Below are 24,237 nucleotides of genomic sequence, written 5' to 3'. Positions count from 1 at the left end.
ATGCAAAGATTCTTTCTTAGCGGAAATCTATCTTGTGCATTTAGAGGCAATGAAATGCGACTGAGTACTCACAGGGGAACATTATAAGACACTCTTTGGGCTTGTATAAAGTCCTTTGGCTGATGCTGTGCAATTACTTGCCATGTAATTCCATTATTTACACTGTATTGGAGGAGCACTGCCTTGTCTACAGTGTTAGGATCACTCAGATTGGTGTTGCAACTGTCTGTTTGTGAAATACTTCCAATTTGCAGAACGAACATGATTTTGCTGTAAAATAGAGACAGAAAACCTATTTCAATATGTAAAAAGTATTCAAACATGAACAATAGCATTTCCAGGTTTATTGCATTTACTTTATCAAAACTTTGAGCAGCCACAAGAATCATTACTTTTACTTGCAAAAGAAACTGTTCTCACATCTCTAAAACACAATTCCCCTTTCAAAGGAGTGGTTTGCTATGTATAATGTGTTGGTATATAGGTCAAATAAAGGTTGAATATAATAAGTCCCTAAAAGATTTCTCATATTCTACCTGTGTGTTCAAATAAGAAAGGAAGAGACTGAGTTATATCTGGCCCATTTGCTAATTCATCCTCTTTCTAATCTTGCTTTAGACAAGTAAACACAAACCAGTCCAGGAAACTGTCACTCCTCTATTAAGAGCCAGCAGAGACTGGTTGCATTTGTTTTTCCATGGCCAAAGGGCTCAATAGATGAAAAAGACACTCCTGTTCATTGCCAGGTGAATATAATTGTATTTGACAATTGTAAGGGGAAAATGAGTTCGTAATGACTAACAGCATTTTTAGTCATGCCTGGCATGGAGGCACACACAAACATGGGATTTGTCTTATCAGATCAGGCACTGATCCAGACAATCTCGTCTGGTCTTTGCCAGTGGCTTCATTGTCGGTGCTGGCTTACTAGACAGTGCTCTGTTGGGCATGACAAAGACATCTGACCTTTTCATCTGACACCGCTTCCTCCTCACTATCTGTCTCCCAAATGGAAGTCAGAAAACGTTTTGCCAACCCCAATGTTTATCTGCCAGCCACATCTCACTGTGCAATAGAGCCAGGTCAGTCCATCCTCACCAATACTGGCCCATATGACTGCATGCACATATAACGAGTTTCCTTTCTCATGAGCATTTTAGGCTCAAAGTATTACCTTGCTCGGGTGAGATCCAGAGGCTTAGTCACAGCTTGTCTTATTTGACATCCATTAAAATAAAGTGAATCTCCATGGGCGTAGGGTGCCAGCTGTCCACATCCATTCCCTATCACTCCCCCCTGAATCGTTTCCCAGTTTATTTCAGTTACTCTTTCAGATTCAAAATTATCTTTAATATAACTGGGGAGGTCATGGCTAAAAATGGAGCAGTCATCACCTAAAAATGACACAGGGAAGTTATAAAACAACAAAACCCAAAATAATTGAGAAAATTTATTTTAATTGTAATTCCATTCAAGGTTGTGGCCCAGTATACAGTGTGACTACAGGCTGAATATATTTCAGTAGATGCATTAATAATGTGCACATTGCTGAGCAGCACTCATTTTTAGAAAATTAAGGCTGCAATTATTATTTTTTACAGCAGTATAACTTCAAGAACTGCAACAGGGTTTCTCCTATTTTGCATTGACACCAATATGTGAAACCTCAAATTCCCAGCTGAAGGGGAATATGTCTAAAACAGGGAAGGGTTTCAATCTTATCAAGTTATGTCCTGGAAGACATTAAACACTGGCCCTACTCTCACAAAGCATGTTAAGTTTATCAAGGATGCTCAGGTACCGTCAGGCATGTGCTTTGCTGCTCCGTGGGATGAGAGCAGAGTACTCTGCCCTGATGGGGCACAGAAGTGAGTCCCTCACAGGGACCAGCCACCAACATCTAGATCCCAACATCTCCTGGGAGTAGGTGCACCTTGGAACGAGTACAGGGGTGGAAGCCATTTCGGAATAAGCAGGCAGCCACATTCTGCCTGTGATGAAGGCTGAATGGGTGTTACATACAGTGCCAGACAGCAGAGACTATTGATGCAATCCAGAAACAGTAAAGGGAGGGAAGAGCTGTTATTTGCAGCTTTGACAAATTATTAGTTTGGAATTTGTTACCTAAGCATTCCAGTGATGAATTTAAACATGATATATCACCACATCTTTTTCATAGAATCATAGAATGGTTTGAGTTGGAAGGGACCTAAAAAATCACCTAGTTGCAACCTCCCTGCATGGGCAGGGACACCTCCCACTAGACCAGGTTGCTCAGAGCCCCACCCAAGCTGGCCTTGAACTCTTCCAGGGATGGGACTTCCAAATTGTTTAATTCTGAGCTAGATTAGACTGTGGCAGATCTGTAAGAAAGAAATTGAAGAAATAAAACCTTGGTATCCTTCATCACAAATGCAAATGGCTCCAGTCGTGCAGTACCCGTGGCCACTGCAGAGCTTCGGGCACGCCTCCCCAATGTACACGTGGTCAATTGCCCAGCTTTGCTTCTCTAGTTCTTCTCCCTTCTGAATCCACCTGAACTGAGTTGCACTGCAAATGCCAACATCCAAACACTGTATTACAATGTCTAGCAATTAAACACATCAGTACAGCAACGTTCAAATACAACAGCAGCAGATGTAATGAAAAAATGTTGTATGAAGGAGCTGTCACTTCAGTAACACCCACCCTGAATAGGTGCCACTACATCACTGGCAGTAGCCACTTCTATTAACAAAAAGCTTCCTCAAAAACATTAATTATGTATCAGATCTAAATCCAGCAATAAGGAGGCATTTTTAATTCAGCAGTTGTTCTAAGTGCCAACAGTGCCAGAAAGATAGGTGACAATTTACAGGCACACAGTGAGCTGACCTTTCAGTAACCTACCTGGATGAGACATGATCAGGCAGCTGGATAGTTATTCTTCTCCATGTGGAGCTGTTGACAGAATTATAGATGGTAGCTTCGTGGAATTGAAATGGGGAGCAGCCAATGCTATTAGATGATGAAGGAAGACAGTGAGTCTGGACAAGCTGCCATGAGTCTGTCCTGTAGGAAACAAAAAAATATATGGTTTAGAACGACTGAAAGAATAATGAAAGGGAAACAGGTAACTTCTAAGGCTCACAACATTGCCTGTCTTACTAAACAAAGCCAAGAGATTGTCAACAATAGTTTCCATGCTCTGTAGCCACAGATAGACATGGAGTGAGAGGCTTGAGCCCTGGTGCAGCCAGGAAGGACTTTTCAGAACCAGGTCTGAATGCTGTGAATCCCTTGGTGGGGATCAGAATCTAACACCAGAATCTAACCCAGAGCTTCTCTGCAAGGGCATAACAGAAGGATTTTCTTTTTTAATTTACTCCTTAGTCTCTCTCTTACAGTTTTCAGAAGAGTCCCATGTTCACCCACAATCATTTGAGCACAGAATATATCTTCACTTTTACAAATTATAATGTGCTACTATACTACAGCAAAGGAGACAGTGTTACCAAGTGTTTGCTAGTTAAAGATCAAATCGGAATTAAGGAACTCCCACTTCATTACAGCTTGGTCCTAATATAGTCCTGTATCATACTAAAACAACAATTTCCTGTGAATTGGGGTTTCCTTTGAGCACATTTTAAACAGGAGCACGTTCATGACCACAACTGCAAGCTCAGTGCCATGAATCTGTCAACATCTGGGATAAATTGTACAGAGAATTTAAGGGAGTTATGTAGACAAATCCCAGTGCTTGCAAGGAGGCTTTGTTCAGATCCTGTTACAAGATGAATATCAAAGTAATTGCTTTAATAAATAACAGATCTCTAAGTTTTTATGTCTATATATTGTACTGTCATTTACCTGGCATCTTTTGTATACTCCAGCATCACAGAGTGGAGGTCGCCACAAGAATTTGCCTCACAGCCAACCACGATCTATAGCACAAAGAAAATTGGCTGCTATAAGAAGTCATGTGATATATAATGAAGTCTTGTTCTCCTTTTTTTTTCTTTATGGGGTGTATAAAAGAGATTGCCAACTTAGATCTTGGACAAAATCCATTAAAAGGGGATGGAAAACAAAATACAATTATTTCAGATACTGCTTTTAGTGAACGGATTACTACTTTTATTTCATTGCTGCTGTAATATTCAAACAGAACCCTAATATTAAGTTCCTAAAGTTCAAATTAAATATGTAAACATTGTTTCTGAAACACAAAGATGTAGCAGTTCCTTGGCATTTCAGAAAGTGTAACTATGTATTAATTACCTATGAAATTTATAATTCATAATGAGAAAAATGCAAGTCATTCCAATTCAATAATATAATTATTTGGAATTTAAAAAAACATACATATTTGTGTCATATTAGAGTGGAAATATTACACTAACCAATATACAGCACAGAATAGATAAAAAACCACTAAATTTTTAGAGCATTGGAACCAAATGCCAGCTTTGCACTGGAGCTGAGATCTTAGTCTAGAAATAAATTATTTTCTATGACTCGTGAAAAGGAGGAGAGAGTCAGGAGAGAAAAATTTTGCAATGAGAGTTCACTAATCCAAACTACTAAATGCTGATGGGTTATCATAATTTTGGCCATAAAATACAGGAAAATAAGTAGGTGAGTGGGGGAGTCTTGGCATTCAATAGTAAAAAGCATGTCAGACTTCTCTTTTGTATAATTTCTTTGAAGGTGGCATGCTGTGTGAGAGGGAGAAGCAGTGCTTTAGGGATTATATTAGACAGTCAATGTAAAACAGCCAACCATGTTGAGAAAAGGTGAAAATATTGATTAGTGGCAGATGGAAAATTCTGGAACTGTACTGTCAAACAGAAGAGCCAGAAATCTCCCCCACAACATAACAAGAAAATGGATGGCTATTTTTATAACCTGCTTTCGTATTAGTTCCTGGCTTATTTAACACATGGTCCTTGGGGAAGGGCCTAGAATATTTCTGGACATCAACTACTTGTTGCCTTTGTCCAGTGCCAAATTCTAACTTAAATCAGAGTAAAACATTCAGAAATATTTCTCTGATTATTTAGGTCATTTGCCATGACACAAGTAAGTAGAAGGGGGTCATTCTAGTTGAGCTCTTTCACATTTTCCATATGATACTCTTCTCCATCCTGTCTCTACCTTGCCTTTTCTGCTTATTAACAAGTTAAATCTTTCTGGTTCCCATTACCTACACTTCAGAATTTCCTTTGAATTCTAGTAAAAATTAATTATTCTTCTTCCAATTAGGCATCCTAGATGGAAGAAGAATTTCAGGAGACACATCAGATGATTTTTCAATGCATACTTTACTTTGGAGGGAGAGAGAACACTTCTTACTTTAAACTGCATCATGTATCCTGGCTGTATTATGAGCTCCCTGGAGGACAGGATGTTGTGTGTTTTGTCCTTTTTCTTATTTGGCCAGTAGAGATGGAATGATGGATTTCCACAGAACCCTGCAGTCCTGACTGCATTAGGGTAAAAACTCCAGTTTTCTTCATGAGAGGTGCCCTCTATTAACAGGAGTTAAAGACAATTATTGCATTGTCTCAGTAAATATCAAGGCTTAGTAATGCATCCACAGAATCACTAGATACAGTACTTTAGTGATATAAACACTAAGTTCATGCTGTCATGACAAGCAGTAAGTAAGCTACTAACAGACATAATTAAAACGTCTGCTACAAGAGAGGTAATTAAAATGCCTAAATAAAGAGTTGGACTGCAATATAATTTTTTATCTATACACACACACAGATACACACACAAGTATGTGTGTATGTATATTCACACAGCCCTCCTAGTGGCAAGCAGAACAGTATTTCAACAGCATCAGTCGACAAAAGGAAAAAATTACAGGGTTAAAAAAATAAGCATGTGTGCAACCTCCCGCAGCTTGTCTCGGGTAAGATGATGCCAGATTAGCTGTCACAGCCTGTCTTACCATCATCAAACGTATCTACCAGCTGGCTGGGGTTGATCTCTGCTCCCCCAATCAGGATGTTATCCAGCGCCCACTGCGCGCGGTCGGGGCCCGAGACCACCAGCCCGTTGCTGATGGCAAAGGGCTGCCACCAGCGCAGCCGTGTCGTGTTGCTCAGCGCCTGCTCGGGGAGCAGGATGTAGTCATGCCTGACTGAGATGTACTTCTGATAATCCATCTCGTGAAGCAAACTCCAGGATATCCCTAGAATGAAGGGAGGCAGGTTTAGTAATAAAAAAAACCAACAAGTGCACAATAGAATATTCTAAGAGATCAGGGGGCCTTATAATGACCTTCCAGTGCCTGAAAGAGGCCTGTAGGAAGGCTGGGGAAGACCTGTTCACAAGGGCAGGTAACAATAGGACAAGGGGTGATGGTTTCGAGCTAGAGAAGGGTAGATTTAGGTTGGACATTAGGAAAAAGTTGTGGATCACTGGAACAGGTTGCCTAGAGAGGTGGTGGAGGCCCCATCCCTGGAGACATTCAAGGTGAGGCTCAATGGGGCTCTGAGCAATCTGTTCTAGTGTGAGATGTCCCTGCTTATTGTAGGGGGGCTGGACTAGATGACCTTTAGAGGTCCCTTCCAACCCAAGACATTCTGTGATTCTAAGGAATATAATATAAAATTTAAAAAAACCAGCTTCTTCTGATAAAAAATAATTGTTCTACTGATAAGACAAATCTTAACTTCTAAGTGTAGTTGGCAATGGTTACTCATTGCAGGACTAATCTTGTAATCACATCAAGGGATCAAATTAGCAGGAAGCCACTGATTACTGAAATCAGGCAGGAAGATTATGGAAAACTGAGCAACAGATAGAAATCTTAGATGGGAAAAAGTTTTACGAGGACAAAACTAACTTTACAGTTTAAAATTACCTTTTTTTAAATCTCTCTGATAACTTCTCAGATATTTATGATGCTTGAATACTGAACAAGGCTGTAGCTGAAATGAAACTACAAGACATACTTACCTCCATCAATAGAATAATCTAGCAACACTCCCTCCTTTCTGCAAGTTGGTCTGTGGCATGTTGTCATGTTGTTTTCACTCCCAATTCTCCCCCAGTACTGTAGAAATCTAAGAGTAAATGTATAAGTGTACATCTGTTTACATCTGCATAGACTGAGGCGTTTGCTTAAAATATTCAAGATGCCAGCATTTTTAAGCAAGTAACATTGATGTGCAAGTAGAACAAAGGTTTCCAAAAACATTGCCTAGTAAATCCCATGGGAACCTCATGAAATTAATCAGTCCTGTCTCTGGGAGTGAGTAACGCCTTGCAATGGTACCATGGGACTGACTTCTAGAGCAGCTTTGCTAACAGTTTCCTGGTAGAAAGGGGACTAAACACAAGTTATCAAACTGCCCTCACAGCAATGAAGATCATAAAAGAAGTTGATTAGCTAAGGCAAGGTCAGTGGAGGCCACCAAAATGGTTTGGGCTGGAGCCCAAACCAGGACCAGGGCTGGTTTAGTCTGGAGAAGATGGCTGGGACTGGGAGACAGCGGTCATACACTGAAACAAGGATATGATGGGGAAAAAAATAATTACTGTGAGGGTAGCTCAGCACTGGAACATGCTGTTCAGAGAGACTGTGGGATCTTTGTCCTTGGAGGTTTTCCGGACCAAACAGGTCAAAGCCCTGAGCAATCTTATCTGAATTCACTGTTGACCTGGCTTTGAGCATGAGGTTGGACTCCGTGAGGCCTCCTGCTTCCTGAATGGTCATGTGATTCAGTGAATTCTTGCTGAATTATAGAAGTGAGATGGTGTGGCTTCATTAAAGCCATACAGCCAAGGGAAATTATGCTGAAGTTATCTCCCATGTTATGTAATTAGTTTGTCTAAACTAACCTTTTCTACAGCTTGTGGGTGCAGTGGGTGTTGTACAGGCACCAAGGAGAGGACAACCAGCAGAGCTGATGATCTGAACTCAGTGGGGGACACAGCTGGTGTCTCCAGGAGTGGAGGCAGAAGTGCCCAAGAGATAGCAGTATCTCACCTCTTTGGACAACAGGTGTGGTCAACTTCAGGACGTGCCTGGAGAAGGGGACCTGCTGCTTAACCAGGGCATGGCAGACCCTTTTCACGGTCCTATGGTGAACCTTGCTCTTTGTGGCTTATCTGAAAGCATCAGTGCTTTGAGACTCATAATCTAGTGACTACCTGAGATAACACTATGCTTGTATTGGCCTAGGAATTCCCTGAGCTATGTCACCTACTGTTTTGTCAGTTTAACAGAGTTCCCCATTAAAACGACATTGAAACATGACCTACTTTGCCCCTCGCAGGTCCAGATCTTGAGTGACAGCCTGCCTCACAGTTGCACCTCCAAAATACAGAGTTGTGTCTTCTGCAAGAATCCCACACTCAGTACAGGTATTTCCACCTTCTAAGGACATCCATAAATCTGGTTTAATTTCTTCGTTGTCAAAGCGCTCTTTCAGGAAAGTCTGTAAGTAAAGCACAGGTGATGGTGATCTTAAGCCTTTCTGATGACCACAGCCAGAATTGACCTAAACATGTTTGAAGGGCTCATGAACACTGTAAAAACTGTTTTTCAGAGTGAGTGAACATCATCACTTTTGGCTGAACATCGAGCCACTTGAATTGGATTGGCTAAATATGAAAATATGTTAGATTTAAACATATTTGGAGAGTAACAGAGCACATTAGAATTTGCATGTGCAAACGAATGGGTCTAATTCATAACTGTGGTTATCAAGACTATGTAACATCACTCCAGTACATACCTAGTATGTATGGGCAAAACTGCTCTTTTATATTTTTCCCCAGTAAAACCAGTACTGAAATTAAATTTTAGGGTTATTGTAGTGTAGTGTATTCATGCAAATCTCTGCACAAATATTTGCAATGAAAACTATCTAGAATATATCTCTGATTTCCACTTGCCTCCAGGTGTGTAGTAAAAGCAATGCCATGAGTGAAATCCCGGCATTAAGGAGGTAGTGATAAGACTCCTCTAAAATTGCTAGGACTTGATCCCAAATGTTCTTAATGAGAAGAATACAATAGTAATTAAAAATCACAAAGAGATAATGATTATTTACTCATGTAATTAGTATCTCCGATTAAAACCAGAAGATTATAATAATTTAAATGACCTGATAACTGAAAAGTTAAGTAGTCTCTTTTAGTGTTTCTTTACACAGAATGCTGCTTAACCTGTTGTTTCTGTGGACCACATACCTATTCTGTTCTTATCTGATGCAGAAAAATGAGATGGTAAACACTGCACTTTAAACTAATTTGGAGTTCCTTCTACATTCTTTTCTAAATATGTTAAGTTTTAAAAATATTTTAACTTTTAAATTCACAGTATCTAACTAGAATTCATTCACTTGTTATAGGGTAACACTAATAAAAGCTAGGTGATTTAGTTTTCTGGAATTTTATATAATTTTCTTTTATTCCCTACGTCAGTAAGCTCTTTCATGATAAAGAATCTTTCTTTGTGTCTTGATCAAATATAATCATATGTGTGAGTTTAATTTAGATCATATAATGATGATCCAGGGATGAACAGAGAATTTATCGCAGTTTTATCTTATCGCAGTTTTATCTTATCGCAGTGTTATTTGCAAAGGAGCAAATAGTTCTTGGATACTGCTCTAATAGTTTTGTTAAAAAATGAGAAAAGGGCTGAAAATGGATTTGAGTACCACCAGGCTGACAGGAATCAAAGTTAAGTTTCCACTGGGACTGATCTTCTCTCTCTCTCAGCCAAATACTTGGCAAAAACATGAAGAAAAATTACCTTCAGTGTTTGGGTCAGATAGCAGTTTGGTCCTGAATAGCCAGGGTCACAGATGCATTGCTCATTCAGGCAGTCTCCATGACCTCTACAGTTTTCCAGACAACCAGGGCCCAGATAGAAATTATCAATGGCCCACTGCATGTCTGAGTATTTCTGGTAGAACCGAAACCTCACAGGACTAGATAGAAAGGAATGAAAAAAACCACAGACATGTATAAAACGACTTCTCTCAATTGCAAAAAGGTGGATGAAACACAATATACTCAGGACTGTACCACCCTCCAAGTTTCTACAAGTAATATTTGGCAGTGTTTGTTGAAATCAATTTTATACATACCCATACCTTCTTCACACATGCTACCTACAATATATGTACAGATTCCAGATGCTGCTGAAGCTGGAAAAAGCTATTCTGGCTTCTTGCAACAGAATTTCAATTTTGGTTTTACTTCTTGAGCAGATGACTCAAAGAATAAAATAAATTTTAATTTTTCAGAACAAGACAAATGGTTTGCATATGTGCAGATGACTGCAGACAATAAGGGTAACTTTTACACTCGGTAAGGTCATAAATCTACTCTCTAGTTGACTGTGGCTGTCTGAACAGGGCAGAACATACTGTACTGGAGCAGACTGCATAGAAGCAATGGTAACTTTGCTGGTTGTTCAAACCAAGAGTCACGGTCTGTCTTGATTGATAGGAAATAAAATTATGCTGCATATGTAATGAATGTGAACACTGCTAGTCTGCACTTTCCTTGAAAGAAAATGAACTGGCAGATGTATCCCCTGATGTGTTTTCCAGCAGGTACAGAATCCAAGACAAAGTTAGTTGCTAATTCATACTTACTTGCCCACAAGGTTTTCAGGCAGTGAGTAAGTTACCCTTTTCCATCCTTTTGTGGGAAAGAAGACAGATGGCTGTGAAACACTCCCAGAACATTTTGGATCAGCTGGCAAACACTGAGGTACTAAGTAACTCCAGCTAACACCAAAGTCAGTTGAATACTGCACATGGACCTGATTTTGTGCAAGTTTTTCAGAAGTTTTGCATCCAACAGAAACCTAATAAAGAAGAGAGTGTAAGCGAATTAGAATTTATTGTGGTGGGTTATTGGAGTTTAAACAAATATTTGAACCTGAAAACTGACTACAGAGTTTTGCTTGAAATGATGGCAGTAGGAGTGCTTCTATAGTACTGGTCATCTGCAGACCTCATCAATATTCCCAAGATTGAAAACAGACATCATATTCACTTTATTTGTCTAGTTAGCTCATATTTCTGGATTTCCAGGTTTTGACACTTGTGCCTCAGACCCCAGTACCCCAGAACTGATAAAGTTAATCTACCCTCCCACACAACCTAAGACTTGAATATTTCAGAGGAGGCCACCCAGATCAGTTATGCCAGGTGGACCTTCTACATGGGACAGATGGGCAAAAAGCTCTTACAAGTTCCATATATGGATGGGTTATTTTTTCAATTTAGGTAAAACAGTGTATGAAGGACAGTTTTGGAGCAGGTTTGACATAAGTACATGAGAACACAGGAGTGCTGTTGACACTTTTGAACTGCTTTTCCTTCACCAAGCAGCTGTAACAAGACAGGAACGTTGTCTGTGTAATATCCTTATTATATGAAGTGCATACAACTGCTGTGCTGGAAGAGATGAGTGAGCCACCTCTGAGAACAGCCTGCCATATTCAAGCTGACCAACACAGTGTAGGTGAGAAAAATGAGGATGTCCTACTAATCACTCTTCTCTCTTAGGGAGTGGCTCACATGTAGCGTTATACATCATCCTACCTCTTGAAAAGTCTACTTAGATGTGGAGCAAAATGGGTTTTTCAATAATTATTGAATCTCTCTCTGCAGACAGAGATTTTACCTTGAACTGCATAATCCAGCCTTCTGTAGGAGTAAGGTCGTGGGTGACTGCATAGACCTCTCTGCCATCATGGCTCCCACAGATCATGACACCATCAGGAGAATCACAAAACCTCTCAATGGAGCAATCATCATGGAATAACCAGTGTTCATTCACTGGAAAATAAATGGGAATGTCAGTAATAGACAATGACAACATAAATTAAAGAAAACAGGGAGTAGTGTTAACCACTAAAGGTGATTCATAGCTTTATTTTTCAACCTATGTGAGAAGTATTTAGTATTGCTCCTGAGAATGTCAATACCCCATCTTCTCCATGTACATATTCATTACATTTATTGCTCAAAGCACCTCTTACTATTCTCTTACATAAGCATTATAGCATTATTTGTTAATGTTCAAGAAGTAAGGCTCTGAGACTTATTTAAAACATAGACTTCTGTTGCACTGGACATTACTGGAGAGCTTTTTTATGGGTGTTGCCTACAAGTCTGCACAAAGGGTACCCTGGCACTGTTGGCTGTTTAGCTTTGTAAACATTCAGAAACACTTTCTCTACAAAATTTAGTTGCAAAATGTAACTGAAATTCACTAAAGAATGTTTTAAAAAGTTAGGAAATAGGGAAAAACCCCCTAAGGTTAAGAAATCTGCTTAGAATAACTTGGCATTTTTAAATCCTTTTTTCTTTCTTCGAAGCAAAATTAAATCTTCTCAGTAAATTCACACAGTATAAAAAGAAAAGCTACATGACATCATTTCATTTTGCATTTTGTGGACTAAAACTGACAGGAAAAGACCCTGATAGTGTTGGGATTGTCTGTGACACTCCAACAAGACAAAGATTCGAGGCTCAGTGAGATTTGGAAATCACTGCCCTGACTTCTTGTTGTTTAATTGAGATCCATGTAAAACCTTTACCTGCAGTTTTGTCTTCCATGAAGAGGTCAAAGGCGATCCTGCCGGTGGGCCCTGCGTCGGCAGGGGAGCGCTCGTGCTGGGGCAGGGGAGCACTGCTGAAGGTGTCGAGCATCACTGTCCTCTGGTCAGCTGAGCCAGAGATCAACACGTTGTCAATAGCCCAGTCGTTCTGGTCCAGGCCATCATGCTTAGGCTGCCACCAGCGGAAGCGTGTCCCAGTGGTTTTGGCATCATAGGGAAGAAGGATGTTCACAAAGCTGAAATACAAAGTGGAAAAATTGTTGTAGGAAAGCCACAGGAAGACACTGCGCAACGCTCTTTTGATGAGGTCCACTCCTGATGTTTCCTGGAGTACATGGATGTTGGGAAAGCAGGAGAAGGAGAGGTGATCTGGCTTATTTTCCCATGCAGGAGACTGCCAAAACAAAAACCTTCCTGATCACTCCCAATATCATCCCTGGGACAGGAGCTCAGAGTGAGGTGTGAAGTGCAGGCAGCCAGAGTGTGGAATGATTTGAGCAACCTCCTGAGTTCCAGCTGTGCTTATAGGACCAAATGGAATTGTCTAGACTAGCAGGGTATGACCAGAATGACCTAATTAAGGGAAATATTAAGAAAGACAGTGTTGATGAAAAATTAAAACTTTTCAACCTGGAGCCATTCAGCGATGATCCAGCACAATTTTCTTATTTCCATTACAGTAGATGACTTATGTCTCTTCTTCAGTTAAAGTCTTAGTGATTTCCTGGTGTATTCAAATGAAACAGCAAATAATGGGTCCATTGATAATGGGTACCATTTTCTGTAAGTCCTAAATTAATCAGTGAGGAAAAGGTCCACCCATATCTATTAATGGTTTGAGTCTCACAAATGACTGAAAATAGAGCTTGAGTGTATCCATTCTTTTGATGGATTTGCAGAATTTTAGTTTCTCCTCTGCACAGTATTTTCTATCATGTTCAAGCAATGATTTTCTGCTCTTGTCAGTAAGAAACTAGATTGCAAATGAAATGTTCTTAAAGAACAGGATGCACATAATTACAGTAGCTATTAATTTATCTTCCTGCAACCATTTACAAATCTACCACACTACTACAGACTCCTTACTGCCCTTGTATTTCTCCTCTAGGAACTGCACAAATGCTGATGCCAATCACATGCAAAGCAGTCCATACATGCTTGCAGGACTGGACAGGCTGAAGTCTTAAAGATCTGACATCCAAACCACAGCAGTAATATCTGACAGGTTCCTATGGAATATTCAAGGCCACCTGACTTCAGAACAGGAAATTACGTAGGGAGAAGGTATCTACAAACCCAGGTTTGCTGAATTGATCATAGAAAATTTCCATCAAGAGGCTCCAGGTGATTCCACCATTCACAGAATACTCCAGCAGCACTCCTTGGTTGCGGTTGTTGGGGGTTATCAGACACCCATACATGAAATAAAACTGGATGAATTCTGCACTGGTCAGGTTCAAGTCCACGGTAACTAACATTCGGCTGCAGCCCTTAAAAGCAAGGGAAAAATATGTTGGCTGGTGTTGGACTGATGAACATAAAGTGTTAGACTGTGCAGTCACTAATAATACAGCTTCATGTTGTAAAACCTTCCAAATTGTACAAAATTATACTGACTATGACAAAGGTAAAGGTACAACCAAACAATAAATTAGCTGCCCTAAGGATGGACTTTCAGTTTTGTTCCATCTTGAAAATTCCTGTTGTGTATTCACACGTTGCTACCTGCTCCTATGGCTTTACAACATTCAAGAGTTGTATTCACCTTTCTTCTGAATACAAGTTATAAAAATCCATGCCTCCAGTATAAAACACAAGGTTTCCCAGGCAGAATTAGTGAATTACTGATTATGGGCTAATGGCTCAATTTATGCAAACCATCAAATGGCACAGCAGTTTTCTCATAATCCCTTATATATTTAGCATTGCTTCATTGGTGGTGCCTACTAAATCCTACTGGCAGGAAGTGGAAATGTAATGCTTCAGTTAGTTTATTTTAGAAAACTGACATCAGTCTGAACTTGGCTTAAAATTTGCATGGAAGAGAACTACAAACTTAAGTTTGACATGTTTCTAAAATACTTTCTGCTAAGTTTGATGGTCCTGAGGTGATCTGTAAGCAAACTAATTCAGCAGTAGCCTGGGTTATGTACCTACATATGTAGCTAAAACACAGGACATTTTACTCTGAAAAAAACAATATTAAATATTTGAAGGACAAGGCTACAGATGGATGTATTTTCAAGGACCAAGTGAAAGTTACACACACTCATATACCTAGTTATTAATTTACCTTTGTGGTCTGATTAGAAGCTGCACCAAACTCTGGTCTCTGGAAGTTAAAAGCACTATGAGGAAGCTATTATGAGTGAGTGGAAATGAATGTCTACATTTTTGATCTGTGCTTTGGTCTATTAGCTCCACCTCCAAAGGCATCTCAATAGCTGCCTTTCAGGAAGCACACACACTATACCTGGTTGTTCCTAGTCTGTAGGACCTGTCAGCTAGACAAAGGCATATACATTTATAATATATAGTTTATATTTTATGTGTTATACCGATATTGTTAACACACTGCTATTTATTTAACTTCTGAAAGCAATCTCATGTATACTGTCCAAGAGAGTGAGCTGTCCCCTCTGTGAAACACACACCCCACTGAAGTGAAGAGCCATCCCAGAGGCCACTGCCCCGCAGACTGTGCTCAGTTTGCCCCCGTTCACCGTCAGCCAGTTCTGGTTCGAGGGCGAGCGGTTGAAGTTATCTTTCAGTTGGGTTGGAAGGGGGGTCTCTGGCTCGTCACAGTACAGTCCACCCCAGTGCTCATCACAGCTGTGGAGGAAAGCAAATGCAAAATTCAGCTGGCAAAGGCTCTGCATAGAGTTTTAGTCAGTGCCATGTTATTCCACATTAAGATGCCATCTTATTCTGCATGGAGGCTGCCTGCATTTTTTATTAGCACACAATTGGTATATGGGGGTTTCAAACATCTGCTAATTTTTCCTACTTGTTAATAGGAAACAAAAATACTTTAGGAGGGCTAGTATTATGTATCATTTAAGCTGCTAACAGAGAGGACATTCCAGCACAGGTTAAAATATATTATACTTAGATAGATAACCCTAAGGGAATATGCCAAGCCTAAGAGTGTTCTACCAGTTAAATTTTAAGTACATTTCTGTAAAATTTCAGTGGATGGGTACTTCCCAGTTGTTCTTTTATACACTCCTCATTTTATTTCCCTCCCTCTGAAAAATCTTACAATGTGTCAAGGGTTGGGTAACAGGATGGAAATGTGTTCTGCCACTTTGCAAACTTCACTAGGGAGATCATGCCTTGGTACTTCACTGCTGTCAAGACAGAGGACAAGACAATAACGTGTCTATTCTGCAGTGGAATATATTTCTAACAAACACAGTCACGGTGTGATTATACAACCATTCTCCCATTTCTGTTGTCATTTGTGGCTGGAAAAAAGCAATGCATCCATCTGGAAGGTATTTATCTGTTGCCAGAGAGACAGACCTGGGGAGATCTGTTTGTTGTTTGTAGCTGTGCAGAGCTCAGAGTGGGCTGTTACACAGACAATTTGAGGATCAAGCCAGTCTGCTTCCACCACCAAACCCTACCATGGAGCAGAGGCATCAGGCTATCAAGCCAACACCAGTTCCAAGGCAAAATCTGGCCTTGTGAAGAACTGGCATGTATCATTCTGCCTGGAGGATGCAGCCCAGGTTCTCTGCATCCAGTGCCAGGATGAGGGCATGGGGGCATGGCATGAAACTCCTTGGGAAATGAAGAATGACATCCGGGAAGCTCCAGGAAAATACATCCCTAGAGGGATGTACAAACCAAGGGGTCCCTTCTTCCTATCTGGTGGGATAGGAGCTGAGCTGCAGCACAGGCAACAGCAGAGGTGGTGCATTGCCTCTGAGGAAAGGACTGGCAGCATTGCCCAGGATGTGTGAAAAGGCAGAGGTCTGGCAGAGCCAACTCCTGCACTTACCCTTCCTCTTGGCATTTCCATTCCAAGTGGACCCAGCGCCCTGCTCAGTTTTAACAGCCAACTCCACCTTCCTTTCAAAAATTGTATCAAAGCCTTTCCTGAAAGGTCATTGAAATGACAGGAGAGGAAAGGGCAGGGAAGAAGCTGCACTTACACACAGTTGTCTTGTGTGCACTTCCCGTGGCCGCTGCACATGTCTATGCAGCCATCCCCAATGTAGACGCTCGTCACAGTACAGTCCACCCCAGTGCTCATCACAGCTGTGGAGGAAAGCAAATGCAAAATTCAGCTGGCAAAGGCTCTGCATAGAGTTTTAGTCAGTGCCATGTTATTCCACATTAAGATGCCATCTTATTCTGCATGGAGGCTGCCTGCATTTTTTATTAGCACACAATTGGTATATGGGGGTTTCAAACATCTGCTAATTTTTCCTACTTGTTAATAGGAAACAAAAATACTTTAGGAGGGCTAGTATTATGTATCATTTAAGCTGCTAACAGAGAGGACATTCCAGCACAGGTTAAAATATATTATACTTAGATAGATAACCCTAAGGGAATATGCCAAGCCTAAGAGTGTTCTACCAGTTAAATTTTAAGTACATTTCTGTAAAATTTCAGTGGATGGGTACTTCCCAGTTGTTCTTTTATACACTCCTCATTTTATTTCCCTCCCTCTGAAAAATCTTACAATGTGTCAAGGGTTGGGTAACAGGATGGAAATGTGTTCTGCCACTTTGCAAACTTCACTAGGGAGATCATGCCTTGGTACTTCACTGCTGTCAAGACAGAGGACAAGACAATAACGTGTCTATTCTGCAGTGGAATATATTTCTAACAAACACAGTCACGGTGTGATTATACAACCATTCTCCCATTTCTGTTGTCATTTGTGGCTGGAAAAAAGCAATGCATCCATCTGGAAGGTATTTATCTGTTGCCAGAGAGACAGACCTGGGGAGATCTGTTTGTTGTTTGTAGCTGTGCAGAGCTCAAAGTGGGCTGTTACACAGACAATTTGAGGATCAAGCCAGTCTGCTTCCACCACCAAACCCTACCATGGAGCAGAGGCATCAGGCTATCAAGCCAACACCAGTTCCAAGGCAAAATCTGGCCTTGTGAAGAACTGGCATGTATCATTCTGCCTGGAGGATGCAGCCCAGGTTCTCTGCATCCAGTGCCAGGATGAGGGCATGGGGGCATGGCATGAAACTCCTTGGGAAATGAAGAATGACATCCGGGAAGCTCCAGGAAAATACATCCCTAGAGGGACCAAGGGGTCCCTTCTTCCTATCTGGTGGGATAGGAGCTGAGCTGCAGCACAGGCAACAGCAGAGGTGGTGCATTGCCTCTGAGGAAAGGACTGGCAGCATTGCCCAGGATGTGTGAAAAGGCAGAGGTCTGGCAGAGCCAACTCCTGCACTTACCCTTCCTCTTGGCATTTCCATTCCAAGTGGACCCAGCGCCCTGCTCAGTTTTAACAGCCAACTCCACCTTCCTTTCAAAAATTGTATCAAAGCCTTTCCTGAAAGGTCATTGAAATGACAGGAGAGGAAAGGGCAGGGAAGAAGCTGCACTTACACACAGTTGTCTTGTGTGCACTTCCCGTGGCCGCTGCACATGTCTATGCAGCCATCCCCAATGTAGACGTTATCGATGGCCCACGTTTGCTGCTTATCGAAAGGAGCAGGCTGGTGCCAGCGGAAACGGGTCGCTTGAGACCTTTGGGAGAGAAAGATCAACTGAAAGGTAATGCTTCTAGCCAAACTAATCCTTATTTTGACAGAAAGGAAAATGTCTTGAGGCTAGACTGCTCCTGGAAGATTGCTTGATATCAACACAACCCAGGGTTGATTCCTGACAACAACAAGATCCCTGAAAAGCCAATAACAAGGTGCCCACACATAGAATCGTTCGGTCAGAAAAGAGCTTTAAGATCATGAAGTCCAAAAGTCCCATTTTGAGAGCAGGACAAAGCATGGGTGCCTGGTAGCATGCTGAGAGTGCAGGAGGTGGGAAAGGGGATTGCTGGTGAGAGCAAAGCAAGTGGGCTGTGGTTGGTGCAGTAGAGAAGAGGGTAGGAAGAAGGTGGTATGCCCAAAGGAAGCTCAGAGCAATCATAACCACATCCTAGCACAACTCCAAACTTGAGAGATAGGTGGAAGCTGCTTGAAGCCAGAATCACCCAAATCCTCCAAGTTTCACCCTGAGCTTGAGCTTTGTAGCTTCAGTCCAAGTCAATGAGCTACTTGACTTTTTCTCTATGAATTCTCGCAGCTGTGCCGACGTAGCGTGGCTCTAGAGCAGGCTCTTAGGAAAGGTGCTGCCATTTATAAATCTATTTAGGACAGGCAAGAAAGCCCTTGTAGGGCTTGTGGGGTGACCCTGCTTTTGTAGTTTCCTTCCTCCCCTACATCCAGGACTTGGCTGGAAATGTTAAGAAATTATCAATGGTGAGAGCCTGTTTCTTTTCAGTAAATCATTTAGCTCCCTATTAAAGACCTTACTTTGATGTATGTTAATTAAGTGTCTCAGTTCCGAAGACAGATGATGAAAACCTAGCAAAAACAGTCAGGGGATACCAAACGGCTACTCAGCTCATGCAGCTGTAGATCTTTAATATTGGAATAGCTGTGAGTAGCTGCATTTCTGTAACTTCTGAAGAATGCAGTTTGAAATGCAAGCTAGCCCATGCTTTGCTGTACAGCACTAGGTGGCAGCATTGAACTTTGTTTTCTTTTGAAGCTCAAAGAGATCACAATTATTGTAAACCCCAAAACAAAAAAGCCAGCAAAATCGCCAAAATTTATTCAGTGTAAAACCAGACCTTTTATGGTAAGGTCAATGATACCCTGTGAATTATTTCTTTATAAACGTGTTACATGAGGTGAATGTGTAATAAGTTTATTCAAAGACAAATCTACAGCCGTGCTGTCTATCTGCTCACCAAATAGCTTTTTTAAAAGAAATGCATAAATTGTGAGGAAGTCCTTTAGGAATAAAGACAAGCACCTATAGCTTACACTGCCTGCTTAAGGTTTGAAGCTGCACTAGCAAATTATGAAGCTCATGCTCCTGGGAGAAGCTGTGTGTTGGCATTTGCATTTCAAAATAGCTCTCAGGTGAAACCAAGTGTTCATTGCCTTCTACAGGCCAGCGGTTACACAGCATGCTGGGGTACACGAGCCCTCAAAGGCCATGTAAGCACGGGTGCTGTGCAGCAGGCCAAGCCTGCATGTCCCTAAGACATAGAGGCACAAACAACTGGAGACTCACACTTGCTAACAGCCAGCTGGAAATAATAAAGCAGCATAGAAATTGTATTGCATCTAGCCTACAAGGTCTATTATCTGCACTATTCCTTATTCTAAAATTTAACATCTCCCTTGTTTGTGAGCTGAGCTCACACTTTTTTTTGAGTTTTTTTTGAGTTTGTGAGCTCTCTCACACAATCCCTATTTTAGTATATTTGGGAAATGGTGTTACTTGAGTCAACAAATACAGTTATTGAATTGGACAGAAGAGCAAATTTTGCCTCAGTAAGGTGTCAGACTTCTTTTGACATACAACATTCAAAAAACTTTTCAGTCTTAAAATCACAGTTATTTATAACTATGCCCATAACCTGAGCTTGTAACAGAATAATAGAATCATTTGGGTTGGAAAAGACCTTTAAGATTACCAAGTCTAACCGATAGACTAGCACTGCCAAGTCTACCAATTAACCATGTCCCTAAGCACCACATCTCCACGTCTTTTAAATATCTCTAGGGATGGTGACTCATCCACTTCCCTGGACAGCCTGTTCCAGTGCTTGACAACCCTTTCGATTAATGTATTTTTGCTAATACCCTAATATCTAAATCTCCTCTGGCACAACTTGAGGCCATTTCCTCTTGTGCTGTTGCTTCCTACTTGGGAGAAGAGACCAGCCCCCACCTCACTACAACCTCCTTTCAGGTAGCTGCAGAGTGCAACAAAGTCTCCTCTAGGCCTCCTTTTTCTCCAGACTAAACAATCCCAGTCCCCCAAGCCACTCCTCATAAGACTTGTGCTCTAGACCCTTCACCAAATTAGTTTCCCTTCTTTGGACACACTCCAGCGCCTTCATAGAATCACAGAATGTCTTGGGTTGGAAGGGACCTCTAAAAGTCATCTAGTCCAACCCCCCCTAAAATAAGCAGGGACATCTCACACTAGAACAGACAGATCAGAGCCCCATCAAGCCTCACCTTGAATATCTCCAGGGATGAAGCCTCCACCACCTCTCTAGGCAACCTGTTCCAGTGATCCTCCACTTCATATTAAAGAACTTTTTCCTAATGTCCAACCAAAATCTATCCTTTTCTAGCTTAAAACCATTATCCCTTGTCCTATCTTTACCTGCTCTTGTGAACAGGTCTTCCCCAGCCTTCTAACAGGCCCCTTTCAGGCATTGGAAGGTCACTATAAGATTCCCCTTGAAGTCTTCTCTTCTTCAGACTGAACAACCCCAACTCCCTTAGCCTGTCTTCATAACAGAGGTGCTCCAGCCCTGGGATCATTTTCCTTGCCCTACTCTGGACATGCTCAAACAGAACCATATTCTTCTTGTGCTGGGGACTCCAGAGCTGGATACAGTACTCCAGGTGAAGTCTGACCACGGCAGAATCACCTCTCTTGATCTGCTGTCTTTCTTGCAGTCTTCTTGATGTCTTTCTAGGGGTGAGGGGCCCAAAACTGAGCACAGGATTTGAGGTGTGGCATCACTAGTACCAAGTACAGGGGGACAATCACTGCCCTAGTCCTGCTGGCCACAGTATTGCTGGTACAAGCCAGGATGCAGTTGGCCCTCTTTGCCATCTTGGGTCCAAATTCAATTGTTGTGGAACATCAGCCTCAGTTCTGATTTATCCTATTCAGCCTCAGAAAGCCCCTCCTGAGCACAAATCTACAGACTTCATAAAAGAACTGTTGGCTAATGGATTTTGCAGACAATATGCAGTGAAGCAGTACAAGACAGTAAGCAGAGGACATCAATGCCGGGAACAAGTCCTAAAAAAGCACTATTACTTGATGTTAAGAACTGCAGTGAAGGTAAGGAAGTCTCCCCAGAGAGACTGTGGAGTCTCCTTCTCTGGAGACTTTCAAGACCTGTCTGTTTGCCTTTCTGAGTGATCTGCCCTAGTTGTGTGTGGTTTTTTGGTCCTGCTCCAGCAGGGGGCTTGGACTCGATGATCTTTGGAACTCCTTCCAACCCCTAATATTCTGTGATTCTGTGATTCCCAAAATTATTTGTAATAGAACATGGACTTTTCCATTACTAGTTTCAAAACATGTGGCAACTGAATAGGCTCTCTCAATACAATTGCTATAAAATGCAAGTCCCTCTTTCCAAACTCGTATGTGCATTAGTTGGCATCTTTCATAACAACCTTCTCAAACAAGGCATCAGTTCTGCCTGTGCTGTGGTACTTCTGTGCCTGCAGTTAGCTCAGCCTGTGCCCACATGAGGAAGTTGGGCAAAGCAGCAAAGCTGTAGAGTCAAGTTGTGTTGAGACCCTGATGTCCATGCTACCTGTGTGAGCAGGGCTTTACTTTGGGCTAGCTCTACACCAGATTTATTTGGTATGACTGCATGAGGGACTGTCACAGCTATCACTGCAAAACAGAAAATCAAGAAGGACATAAACTAGAAGGCTGAACTACCCAGTTGTCCCTAGGTGGTTCTTTTTGACAAACAAAACAAAAATCCAGAAGTTTTAGGGGCATTGTAGGAAACCATAAGGCAAGAGTCCCAATAGCCCTGTCAGTCCCTAGCAGCTCCTTTAGTTGCAAACTCATAACAAATTTGACATTTTTTATTCTCTCAAAGACAAGAGAATGAGCAAAAAGGAAGAGGAGGTGAAAATGGGGCATATGTAAGAAAACCTGAGGAGAGGATCAAAGCTGAGAGACACGAAGGGTACAAGGAATGAACAGAAAATCAAGGAACCTGAAATGTGTTACTTTCAAAGCACCAGCTCATAGCTAAGACCAGCAAGCACAAGGTGCAGGTGGGGATTCAGCCAGTCCAATTAGCCACCAAATCAACCAGTATTTAGTGAGGATGATGATAACATGAGATTATTTTAAAAATTGCCCCTGTCCTTCCCCAGGACAAGATGGACAAGTATTCCCTGTCTTTAAATAATTAAGAAAAGTAAATGCACACAGTAGCTTTGCACTTTTTATGCAAAGTAGAATGGGGTTTAATTTGCTTATTTGTTGCTATTTAAATGAACCAAGCAAAAAAAAAAAAAATATTTAAGGCTATAATGTATTATGCCTCAAAAGAAAGTTATGCATTTAGATTTATTCTGCAGAAAATCAGGAGCAGTTACCTAGTGTAAGGAGGCAGAGGCAAAGTAATCCTAGTCCACTTGTTGAAAGTGTCTGAAATGAGAATCCTCTGGAGATGGTACTTGTTGCATTCCACGTTAGTGGGAAGACAGTCTCTCAAAATTGGATGCCAGGTCAGCCCAAGGTCCACTGAATATTCCAGTTCAATAGCTAAAGGTGGAAAGATGTTTAGTTAATTAATTTAGAGACTTAAATCCATAGGCCTGCAAAAAACTGGAAACCCCAGAGGATGCCAATCACAAGTCTACACTGACAAAATAACCATGCAGAAGTTATCAAACCCTTGTGTCAGAAGCATAAAGCTACCTCTTCAGTGGCAGTGCTGCAGGATATGTCACATATTGCTGAGCAGTACAACTCAGGAGAAGGCTGCAGTTCACCTCTGTACCCACCACCTGACTCAAGGAACCATGGGTGCAAGGACAAAGTCGCCCATCAAGCTGTCAGGATTAAGTCAAGGCAATTTCTGTAGCTGCAGCATGCAAGAGAAGTGCTGTGACAGCATCATTACCAGCAACTTTTTTTGTTTTTCAGGCTGAAGGATGAGCTTCAGTTGGGTGTAATCATTGTGTAAGGCAGAGCAACACTCAAATTCAAACTTTTGGCTCTGTCACAAGATTGTTTAGGCACTCTACCACCCGCCTTCAGACCAGCTCATCTCATTATCCAGCATAAACAAACATTGAGTTTGTTAGTCATTGAGCTTGTTTTCATTCAAATGCAGTCTAGTCACATTAACTAATGTATTCATCTCTCAGCAAAAATCAGCAATTTCATTGTTTTGATGTTTATGGCTTATAAACTTCCATTATGAATAATGAAGGTTAGTCAGGCTCACTAAATACTTCAAGTTAAACTTTTATGCAGCCATTAAAAAGTAGATAATAATAGGCACAGAACTTTAACTTAAAGTAACTGTTCCAGCTGCCAGGCATTCTGGCTGTGTAAAACATGGACCGTGGTTGCAGTGATGGGGTGATAAATCTGCAATCTTTTTTGATTAGTACAGACCCATCTCTTCTATCCTCACGCAAAGAGAATTATCCTTAATCACCCAATCAGTCCTACTTGATGTCTAAGCACTGAACATGGTGCTGCAGAAATCCAAGGACAAGTAAACAAGGTTAAGTGAGCTTTTAGTGTTAAATCTCCATCACGAAATGAAATGCTTTGCTCATCATGACTGGAAGCATGATTAGGTAGTGTTCTGCTTAATTTAATACTAAGTTAAGATACTAGTAGATCTAGTCTAGGGAAAG

General features: G+C 41.3%; 1 protein-coding gene across 1 annotated transcript in view; it reads right to left on the bottom strand.

Moving 5' to 3' along the window:
- RELN (reelin) overlaps positions 1 to 24,237 on the bottom strand; it is a 257,122-nt gene that overhangs the window by 11,072 nt on the left and 221,813 nt on the right. Inside the window, exons 47-63 of the mRNA XM_010004142.1 lie at positions 22,960 to 23,128; positions 18,179 to 18,319; positions 15,247 to 15,424; positions 13,889 to 14,082; positions 12,572 to 12,828; positions 11,653 to 11,807; positions 10,614 to 10,828; positions 9,764 to 9,941; positions 8,263 to 8,438; positions 6,955 to 7,061; positions 5,942 to 6,184; positions 5,335 to 5,510; positions 3,850 to 3,923; positions 2,890 to 3,051; positions 2,393 to 2,550; positions 1,175 to 1,394; positions 73 to 270 (exon numbers count right to left, since the gene is read on the bottom strand). Coding sequence (XP_010002444.1) covers positions 73 to 270; positions 1,175 to 1,394; positions 2,393 to 2,550; positions 2,890 to 3,051; positions 3,850 to 3,923; positions 5,335 to 5,510; positions 5,942 to 6,184; positions 6,955 to 7,061; positions 8,263 to 8,438; positions 9,764 to 9,941; positions 10,614 to 10,828; positions 11,653 to 11,807; positions 12,572 to 12,828; positions 13,889 to 14,082; positions 15,247 to 15,424; positions 18,179 to 18,319; positions 22,960 to 23,128 — 3,001 coding nt within the window. The remainder of the gene's footprint in view (positions 1 to 72; positions 271 to 1,174; positions 1,395 to 2,392; positions 2,551 to 2,889; positions 3,052 to 3,849; positions 3,924 to 5,334; positions 5,511 to 5,941; positions 6,185 to 6,954; positions 7,062 to 8,262; positions 8,439 to 9,763; positions 9,942 to 10,613; positions 10,829 to 11,652; positions 11,808 to 12,571; positions 12,829 to 13,888; positions 14,083 to 15,246; positions 15,425 to 18,178; positions 18,320 to 22,959; positions 23,129 to 24,237) is intronic.

The sequence above is a fragment of the Chaetura pelagica genome, unplaced genomic scaffold (genome assembly GCF_000747805.2).
Source record: "Chaetura pelagica isolate M959 unplaced genomic scaffold, ChaPel_1.0 scaffold141, whole genome shotgun sequence".
Classification (NCBI taxonomy): Eukaryota; Metazoa; Chordata; class Aves; order Apodiformes; family Apodidae; genus Chaetura; species Chaetura pelagica.
Note: the sequence above shows the minus strand (reverse complement) of the source record. Positions and strands in the feature narration are given on the sequence as shown.